Below are 9840 nucleotides of genomic sequence, written 5' to 3'. Positions count from 1 at the left end.
GGGGTGTTACACTTCATCACCCAGCTCAAGTGAGGGGCACAGTGCCCAACACTTGCCTCACTGGGATACTCTGGGTGCTGCCTCAGAGAGGTGAGGAGCGAGGTACTTGGACAGGGAATTACCTCCCCCTTCCCAAACCCAGGTAAGGAGCATGCCAGGGCATGGAGGTGGGGACAGGGACTCACAGCTGATTTGGGAGCTGGCAGACTGGTGGCAGGTCTCCCATTCTGCCTGTTTTCTATGGTGTCCACCTCCGTGTGGTCAATCTGAAGAGGAAAGGAGAAATTGAGAGACTGCTGGGGCAACACATTTGCTGTCCTGCCACAGGAGCAGCATACAGGCAGCAGGGACAGCCTTGGGACTGTCTCCTCCATGAAGCCAGGGTTGAAAGGCTCTGCCGGGCCCCCCCCCCCCCAGAGCCCCTGCTGTTTTGCAGCTGAGCTGTGCTCCCAAGGAGAAGGGTCCCACACCCCCACCCAGCACTCCGCTTCACCTTGTAGTTGTGAGCGCTGAGGTATTTGAAGTGCCCAAAGCAGACGTGACACAGGCAGATCACAATGGTGATCACGAGGACCACGAAGGTGAACATGGAAGTGGGTGCCAGGAACCCTGGGACAAAGAAAAACCGAAGTGGCGGTGTCGGAGGGACCCTGATTGTGCCCCATGGCCGTGGGCTGCCAGGACCACAGCCCAGCCAGGGAAGTGGCTCTGTAGGAGGCCAGGGGATGGCATCCCAGCCCAGCGCTCACCTGTGCGCATGGTGGAGAAAAAGAGAAGCCAGAAGAGGCAGAGGATGGGGGCTGCCACCACCTGGTTCACAGCCCCTGAATGGATTTTCTTGTCCAGCTTGGCAGGCAGGTAAGCATAATACAGGTTGTATCGGTCAACCAGGTGCTTAAGCAGCATGTACATGAGCCCTGGGAGAGAGGGGAGGGATGCCAGCAGAAAGGGGAAATCAACCTCTGCCCCAGTACCCCCAGTACCGGGAATATCTCCCCCACCCCACCCTGCTGGCCTCCCCCCGCGGAGTTCTCCCACAGCCTCCGATGCGGGGAGGCAGAGGGGTATCACCTACCGAAGGGGACGATAATGGGGCAGGTGATGCTGTACGTCATGACCACAGTGAAGACACACATCATCCAGGCGTAAGCAGCCCCAAACTGGAACTCGTAGGCCTGGTGCTGCAAGAGGGAGCAGAGACCGGTCAGCACAACCCCAGGAGCTCAGCAGGGGTGTGCGACACACCCAGCTGCACACACAGCATCGGGTGAGCCCCCGAGCATGGAGGCCCCACTGCAATGCTCCCAGCCTGGGGCAGAGGCCACGACCTGTCCCCGCTACATACTCGCTTGACATTCCTCCGCTCGGCGGCCGAGCGGGCCAGGCAGAGGCGTATCATGTACATGAGCAAGCCAGGGATGCGCAGCAGGTCCATGGCATTCCCGATGAAGGCAGAGGCAATGACATAGTTGACGAAGAAGGCCCCGTTGTCCGGCAGGAACACACATCTGGGGAAGTGTAGCGAGAGCAGGCTGCAGGAGGTGCTCCCCCCTTGCAGGGCAGCAGCCGGGAGCCCCCAGTACCTTTGGACGCCAAGAAGAACCTCCCCCCATTGCGAAGAAGGGCCTTTTGCCCAGCTCCACTTACTCAAATCGCACGGCGGCTTCGGCAAGGAATTTTTTGTCAAACAACCAGCGGAAAAACACATCCAAGCTGTGGGGGAGGGGAGCAAGAAGAAAAGAGGAACAGTCAGAAGCAGCGATATACAGACATGCACATGCAAATATGTGAAAGCTGCTCTAGAAAGACCCAAAGCTCTGACCATAGGCTGTTTTGTTCCCTCTTGGGATGTGCCACCAGCAATTATGTAAATCAGACACTGGGAAAAGCACTGCGGCACCCAAAAAGGGCTATAAAGCTGCCCACTCTCATGTGTCGTCGTCTTCTCCCTTTGCCCTGATCCTACCAAAGTATTTCCCCTCCCCGCTGTTTGGCCACGACATTCATGCAAGGAACAGGTGACTGACTCTATGGAAGAAACTGGTTAGGTAAAGAGCACCTTCCAACACAGAGATTAAGAAGTCTCTTAGGAGAAACAAATCCCATTTTCCTCGATTCTGATTTTTTGATATACAACTGTTCAATCCTCCAGCACCTTGGGTACTGGTGGAGTACAGAGCTCCACACGCAACAGCAGCGGGACTATGTCCTCAGAAGGAAGTGTGGTCTGTTTAATGGTATCCAGTCAAAATGCAAACCTTCCGAGAGCATTCAACTGCCTAGGTCATAAGGTTATATGCAACAAGTCATTTTTAATCTGGCTGGGAAACATTGCTGTAGTCACTCATCCTTCTGCCTCTATCAGAGGACTCGTCTATTCTCAGGAGCTGCCTGACTTGCCACTGAGGGGCTGTATCCCAAATCCTGAATTTAGCGGGGTGTAGATTCCCCACCCCACAATCTGTAAGTAACTCCCTACCACAATAAGGAGCCCCTGTCCCACTCCCACCTCCCAGTTTTTCCTTCCTCACACTGTTTCCCTACTCGGCCACTGTTCAGTGCTGGGAGCCCATGCCGATGGCTGGCAGCTGATGCACCGCTGTTTGCCACAGGACATTTCTATAATACCTGCAGGAAGATTTGGGGCTTACATCCAGCCGGATCAGTATTTCTGCAGCGTACACATAGCGATCCCACCCAGCCAAGCAGTGCAACCTATTCAGTTCTGGCTCAAACGGGGATTTGCTAGTTTTGTACAAAATTCAGAGTGCGCACAGAGGTGGGGAGGTCCTCCTTCACCAGCAGACCTCAAGCAGACTTTTCACATGTGTCCACCAACCATGCTAGTTTTTGCTGCATTGTTCGTAACACCAAGGCACATGTCAGTGCACCTGCAGATTGATTCAACAAGCTCCTAGGGACCCAACCAGGTATGGTCTGGCCTGGCCCCCCAAACAGAACTAAATGCCACCTCCCCAAGGGGATGGTGGCCATGGCACTTTGCAGCAGGGAAAGGAAGTAGCGTAGGAGAAGAGCCAGGGGCGCATCTCAACCCTCCCCATGCTCCAGGTCCCTGCGATTGCTTTTCCCCCTCCTCCAGCCCTACCTGCTCAGGCCCAGTGATGGCAGCAGCAAAACCATGAAGATGAGGAAGGTGTAACACTTGTGCATAGTTGTCCTGTTCTCTCCAGACCTGCGGGCAGAGAGGAAGCTGTTGACCTTTCACTGTCACCCTGTCAGCCCCAGGAGCGGTATCCCCATGGCCTCCTCATCAGAAAGCACTTCCCAGTGTCTAATCCAAATCCCACCCTGTCCACTGCTGGTACATGAATATGCCCCCTTTTCCTCCAGTGTGTCTGAGGTCTGTTCTCGAGTCTCAGTTCCTCCCCCTTTGTCTCACGGGCTCTCCCAGCCCTCACATCTTTAGAGGACTCTTGGCAATCATCTCTCTTCACCTGCAGTCCTCAGAGCTAGTGACATCCTCTCCACCAGTCTTTGCAACACAGAGCAGAAAACAAAGCTTACATCCTGCTGGGAATGTGCTTCACAAGGAGCACATTTCTAGTGCTCTGCATTTTAAATACCTTCCCTATGGCCAGAAGCCATAGCAGTAAGGCGATTTTCCCTTAGAAAAGCTATGACTTACACATGGGTACACGTACACCACCCCTGCCTGCTCACCTGAGCCAAGATTTCCCTCACTACTAGCATTTCTTACAGTGACCAGCCCCAACTCCTCCCTGCTTTCTTCTTGTAGGCATATGTCAAGCTCTGCTTAGGCAACCATGCTGCACAACGGCAGCTAAGGATTGGCAGAATAGCTGTCCATGGCAGACCCCAGGTGTCCAAGAGGTGCAACGCTTGGAGTGGAAGACAGGAGTTCAAGCAGAAGGATCCAGCCAGGACCTTTACATCAGTGAGAAGTGTCTAGTGGCCAGGCAGCATGCTGGTATGACTAAGAACAGGCGCTGGCTGTCCTTACCTCGTCCAGTGCGCTTCGAAGAAGGCAGAGTAATACACAATGGTGGGCAGCAGAGCAGAGAAGCACCACAGCAACAGGGTGGGGAAGAACTGGGTGATGATGGGGTTCTGCAACAAGGCAGAGAAGAGACCGCATGTTACACGGTGCGGCAGCTCTTGCGCCAGCCAGAGGTACAGCTGCTTTTGCTGATGCTGAGCCCCCAGCACCGCGGCTGCCACTGCATCCTGACCAGGCTCAGCACCTCCCTCCCGGTCAGGCTGACAGGACCTGGGGAACGCTGACAATCTCTCTCGTTACCCCCTCCCTTGCAGGGGCTGTTGTGTCTCGGGACAGTTCCCATGCTACCCAACCTGCACCCCTCTCTGAAGGCCTTACATTGAGGTACTCCACGGGCTTGGTGACATTGAACTTGTCCATAGTGGTGATGATGATAGCAGGGGTGGTGAGGAAGAAGAGGAGGATGAAGAGGACCACGTTGATCACCAGGCAGCGGATCCACCAGATGAAGCCCCGGATGGAGAGATGTTCCCTGGCAGGGAAGGAGGGCATCAGAATGGTTGCATGGGGGAGAAGGGCAGGTCCAGGGCCTCATATTCACAATATGGCCCAGGCTGTGTGAACAGCACTTGGGGCACCAGCCCAAGGCTTTTCCCCTCCAAGTCAGATCAGACCTCTAGCTCAGCCAGGCTGGGCTTCAGCAAGAACAACTCATTCAGTTACCAGAGGAGCAGATGGGGAGGGAAACAGGGAGGATGTGCTCCTTTTGCATCGGCAGGGCCCGCTGAGCCCCACAGAGCTGCTTACCAGTAGATGTTCTGTGGGTCAGGGGCGTAGCTGACAGTCCAGTTGGAGACGTGGAGGGACTCACTGCAGGAGGAGGCCCTGGGCTCCCCACGGCATGCACAGCCCTGACACTTGCAAGCATTGAAGTCTTTGAGGATTCTGGAGAAGAAAAGAGAGAGGGAGATGCTGACACAGAGGGCTTGCAGGGACAAGCAAGGGGGGATGCCTTAGTGTTGGCATTGCTCTGATTTAAGGGGAGAGCTGCAAGAGGTCACCCTCCAGGGAAAGACAGCATCCTTTGCACTCACATGGCTGTGATGGTTTCATTGTGGAAGGTGACAAAGGCCATCCCCAGAGGCTTCTCATTCACCTTCTCCTTCTCCCGCTTGTAGTCATCTTTGAGCTTCTCCTCCAGCTTGGTGTAGTACTCGATGGCCTCCACCTGGGCAGGGGGACAGGGGTCAGAGCAGAGACCTGGAGACCTGAGCCCCTGTGCGCCCCTCTGCCCAACAGCTCCAGCTCTCCCACCTCCTCACAGCCCCTGATGACACAGCAGCACAGGTGGCCACAGGGCTTGGGGTTGATCATGGACGGTGTGTTCTCCTTGCTCTGCAGGTTGGTGAAGTAGATTCGCCCACGCTCAGCTTTCTTCCTGAAACAGGAGAGAGGAAGAGAAGGAAGGAAAGAAAGAAAGACAGTGGCTCAGAAAAAGCTCCCGTGTCATCAGACTTGAGGGTAAGCCTGCGGCATTGGTCCACCCTGCCCTCCCTCTCAAACCAGGGGTTACCTCTCCGCATCGAGGAACATCAGCCGGGCCACATCATAACAGGGACGGGCCTCCAGGACGGTGCAGTTGGCGTAGGCCTCCCTGTGGACAGGAAGCACCAGCTGATCACACCCAGCACCAAAGACTGTACCCTCAAGCAAAACCCACATGTCCAGGACTTCTGTCCTGCCCCAGGCTGAGCGTCATGATGCACAGCAAGAGCTTGCTGGGGGCATCATGGGAGCCTACAGGCTGTCCCTTATAGAGGGAGCAATGCATGGGGAAAACACTACATCCTCTGGGCTCTGGCACAAGGAGCCTCTTCAGACTTCGCCCTGTGGCAAGCAAGGCACCCCTCTGACCCTATAACCCCTCTCTGCCTTCATGGGCCACAGGGCTTGGGGTCAGAAAGAGGCAGAAGGCTTCCCAAAGAGTACAAAGCATTTCTCCTTTCCCCATGGTGCTTCTAAACATGGCCCCGACAGTGTGTTCATCAGGACAGAGGTCCTGATGGAAGAGGACTTTTTTTTTTATGTTAAAAAGAAAAATTCACTTTTCTACAAGGACCATGATCAGGGCAGAAGCAGCAGCACAAAATCCCACAGTCGTTGCTTGAGGGCCTCCTGCCTGCATCCCAATCTCTGAACTTGACTACATCTCAGGACATGCTCTGTCCACTACGTACCACGCTGACCCCTGTGGCTCCCCAAGAGATAGCTGGGCATAACCCAAGGCACAAACCAAGGACACTGCATATTTAGATAAAAATTTGCACAGAAAAGTAATACTGAGATGCCTAAAATAAGAGTGTTCACCGATTTTGACTAGCTTTCTGCTCTCAATGTATTATTGCTGCTTCAGGTAACACTAGCACTACCCCAATAAAAACATCCCTATTACAGAGCAGCCTTTAATTAGAGATGCAGTGAGACTCACTCAAAATGCTTCTTGATCTTCTCTGGCTCAGCATATTTTGAGATCCCATTGATGAAGAGAGTTCGCTTAACCTGAAGGAAGGAAGAAAAAAAAACAAAAAGGAGGGGGCAGGTAGGTGTGGATGATGTGAAAGACCAGAGTGCAGCAAAAACCCCCAAGGCTTGAGATCCGATGGGAAAGGGCAGTCCCTACACTTCTAGTACCCAGGGCTCCCCCTCTCCTATGCTTCCACTAGCTGTTGGCACCCTGCATCCTGGTGCACTGCAGATCGACAGGCTGGGGGCCTACATTGCAGCTGCCTGAACAGAAACAGTGGGTACCCTTAAGAAATGAGGAAGGCAAAAGCAGCTGGAGCAACCCCTGAGGAAGGCATGGGGTTCCTCTACACATTCACCCAGCGCAGGCCCCTCTCGTTTCCCCACAGGCAGTCAGGACTGCTGCTCTGGAGGAGATCTGCCTTTGGCCAGACAGAACAAAAGACCAGCCAAAACAAGACAGCCTCAAATTGCTGTGGGAAGTGGGGTGCTTGGCACCCTCTCCAAGGCCACCTGACTTGACAGGAGAGCATGGGAAAATGTGCCTGGGAGAGCGGCCAGATCCTGCTCACCAAGTCATCCTCTTTGTAGCGCATCTTGGAGGTGTGCCGTCGCATGCTGTACACCGTCAGCAGCAGGTACAGGAAGGCAAAAGACGTGTGCAGCCACAGCAGGTTATTCCTGTCACAAGGGAGACCACAAAGGCCAACACAAGGTTGCCGCTACAACCCTGTATATGACTGGCCAGGCCCTGAAGGTGCCGGGGCCATGAGCAGCACGGCACCCACATGCCCTACAACCAAATTCCGAGAGCTCAGCCTGGAAACTGGAGCAGTAACAGTAGCCTCACAGCGAGGGCAGAAATGCAGCCTTCAAGGAGGTGAGGCTCTGCTGCAAGTGGACATTTACAAAATACCCTCCTGAGGGGCTCAATTATCCATCCCACCCCTGCCCACACATACCCAGAATTCAGGTTAGCAATAGTTGTCCTCCCAAAGCTGTAGGCGTTGTTTTCTAGGGAGAAAGAAGCAGATACAGGCACGTTCAGTTATGCTGAGGGGCACACAGCACCACTGGAGCGGGTATGGCAGGAATCTCACCTGCAAAACACCCTAAAACCCAAGCTGCCCAAGATGACCCATGCTCAAAGTTGGACAGGAGTCATGGTTTGTCTGTGTTAGTCCCGTCCTGCCCTTCACTACTCCCCAGTGGTCTGGGCCATGTCATTGAAAGCTGCTTCCCCAGTCCGGCCAGAGGCTCCCTGCTCTCACCTAGCAGGTCCCCTGAGAAGTTGACAGGTAACACGATGCCCACGGAGAGCACACCCACGGCCACCAGCAACCCAATGATGTGCCTCTGGAAGGACAGGTAGTGCACCGCATCGCCCCCACACTTGTCCCGGATCTCGTCATCCCTGCCGAGGAGAGAAAAGCAGTCAGGCAATCTTCTACATTCCTTCAAGCGCCAGCGAAACGCAAAGGGTCATGGCTGCCCTCCTGGTTTGAGCCCACACAGCACCCCTGGTAGCACCCTACAGAGCTGTGACCAGGCCCCAGGGTATGGAGCTCAGCACCCAGCCTTGAACCAGCCTGGGCAGAAACCTGCCTGTGCAATGCTTCCTGCAGCCTCACTCCCCACGCCCCTGCCCTCTGCCTCCCAGGACAGGCAGCTGGACACATGCAAACCCCACCTCACACCCTTCTGGTGGGCCTTGCCTCCCCTGCTGAGATACAGGATGGCTGACACTGTCCCACAGCACTCTGAAGCCCAGTAGTGCTTAGGAGACTGCTCCTGAGCATCATCAGGCTGGGGGTGTCTCCCTGCATCCTCCGGTCCCCCCTTCGTAGTCATTCCGCAGACAGCAGTGCCCCTAGCAGGAGTCCCAAGGAGAGGAGCATCTCTGCAGAGCAGCGATCAGTGTTTCTGAGATGGGACTGAGGCAGTGGAGACCTGGGCTGGGGGTTCTTCTCTGTCACAGGCTCACTGTGTGACCTTAGTTTTGGCTTGAGGACTCCTCATCTAGTCCTGTCTTTGCTTGTCCTCTCCAGAGGACACACTTTGCTTGTGCTCTTCAGAGAAGGGCCTGCAGCAAGGGCAGTGACTTCGTGCAGCTGTACTGTGCTGGGTGTCCCAACACCCTGCACTACCTCTGCTTCTTCCCCATGTGGGTCCCCTGTGCAGGTCCTGGGGCACTTACTTTATCCTGAAGATGGCTGTCAGCCAGGAGCAGAAACCCTGTGCAGAAAGAAGACAGGAGGGTCTCACGTCATTCTGTGCTCCCTTTTCCCTGCTCCCTCCTTCAAAGGCTCAGGGGACCAGGCTGGTGTTCTTGCACCTCCACAGACTTGGCTCAGGGGGACAGACCACGAGCACTCAGACATGCAGAGCCATGAATGGGCCCAGGTGAAGGAGATGACAGTGCTACTCCGCAGGGCACAACACAGGCTGGACTCTACCACGTGGCTGTCCCCTACCAACTGGCAGCTCAGCCTCCCAGGCTACCCATGGGCTCCTGGCCAGCACAGAAGCTCTCCACAGCCTAGGCACACCCAGAAAATTCAGCATACAGGTACTTCAGCCATTGTCCTGGACAGGAGGAGCTCTGCAGGGACTGGGAAGGCAGAATGGGCCAAGCCAGTGCTCCTCAAAGAACAGCTGCAGGAAGAATGTCTCCTGGGAGCTTCACCACCCATCTCTCACACCCTGTTGTCCTACTGAACTGTGCCTCCCCTTTAGAGAGGAAAACAGCAGCAGAGGTAAGCAGTGGTGTGAGGAGGAGCCAGACACCTTTCTCCTGGCAATTGTGGTTTGTAATGCTGAGATGATAGGTTGGACAGATGTCCATGAAGCCACAGGGATGTACAGCCTACTTATTTAAGCACATGCTTAGAAGCCATGTAGTTATGTCTCCTTGAGCTCTACACCACACTCACACACTACCAAAGGTGTGGGACCTGAGGCCTGAGGATGGGCAAACAGTGTTGCTTCTTAAGAACCCTTGGTTCAGACAAGCTGTGGGCTCCTGGCCACTCAAAGGCAAGGTGTTTGACTCTTGCTGCTACTCACGTTGTCCCTCTGGTCGAAGTCCACAGAGCTGGAGACGGAAGTGAGGCGCTCATAGCGGTCATGGTTGTCGGAGTGCAAGGCGGAGGCTACGCTAAAATGACAAGCGGGAGGCGAGGGAGAAAGTTAGAAGATGCGAGGAGGCAGCCTCGTCAGGAACCAAGAGCACCCAGAATATCAGACGTTAATTCAGGTCAGTTTGCCCCAGGTGAGATGGAGAGAGGTGAAATCAGAGAGCAGAGGGTAGCAGTAAGCAAAGACCTCAGATGGCACCC

At 54.9% G+C, this 9840-nt stretch overlaps 1 protein-coding gene across 1 annotated transcript in view; it reads right to left on the bottom strand.

Moving 5' to 3' along the window:
* Positions 1–9840, bottom strand: part of TMEM63B (transmembrane protein 63B) — a 17020-nt gene that overhangs the window by 1070 nt on the left and 6110 nt on the right. The window contains exons 4-22 of the mRNA XM_009574207.1: positions 9569–9659; positions 8700–8737; positions 7774–7916; positions 7465–7516; positions 7075–7183; positions 6468–6538; positions 5553–5633; positions 5294–5417; positions 5074–5207; positions 4787–4924; positions 4358–4511; positions 3983–4089; positions 3107–3193; positions 1648–1713; positions 1346–1508; positions 1076–1181; positions 750–917; positions 494–609; positions 186–266 (exon numbers count right to left, since the gene is read on the bottom strand). Of these exons, the coding sequence (XP_009572502.1) occupies positions 186–266; positions 494–609; positions 750–917; positions 1076–1181; positions 1346–1508; positions 1648–1713; positions 3107–3193; positions 3983–4089; positions 4358–4511; positions 4787–4924; positions 5074–5207; positions 5294–5417; positions 5553–5633; positions 6468–6538; positions 7075–7183; positions 7465–7516; positions 7774–7916; positions 8700–8737; positions 9569–9659 (2029 nt within the window). The remainder of the gene's footprint in view (positions 1–185; positions 267–493; positions 610–749; positions 918–1075; positions 1182–1345; positions 1509–1647; positions 1714–3106; positions 3194–3982; positions 4090–4357; positions 4512–4786; positions 4925–5073; positions 5208–5293; positions 5418–5552; positions 5634–6467; positions 6539–7074; positions 7184–7464; positions 7517–7773; positions 7917–8699; positions 8738–9568; positions 9660–9840) is intronic.

Source organism: Fulmarus glacialis, unplaced genomic scaffold (genome assembly GCF_000690835.1).
Source record: "Fulmarus glacialis isolate BGI_N327 unplaced genomic scaffold, ASM69083v1 scaffold8433, whole genome shotgun sequence".
In the NCBI taxonomy this organism is placed as follows: domain Eukaryota; kingdom Metazoa; phylum Chordata; class Aves; order Procellariiformes; family Procellariidae; genus Fulmarus; species Fulmarus glacialis.
Note: the sequence above shows the minus strand (reverse complement) of the source record. Positions and strands in the feature narration are given on the sequence as shown.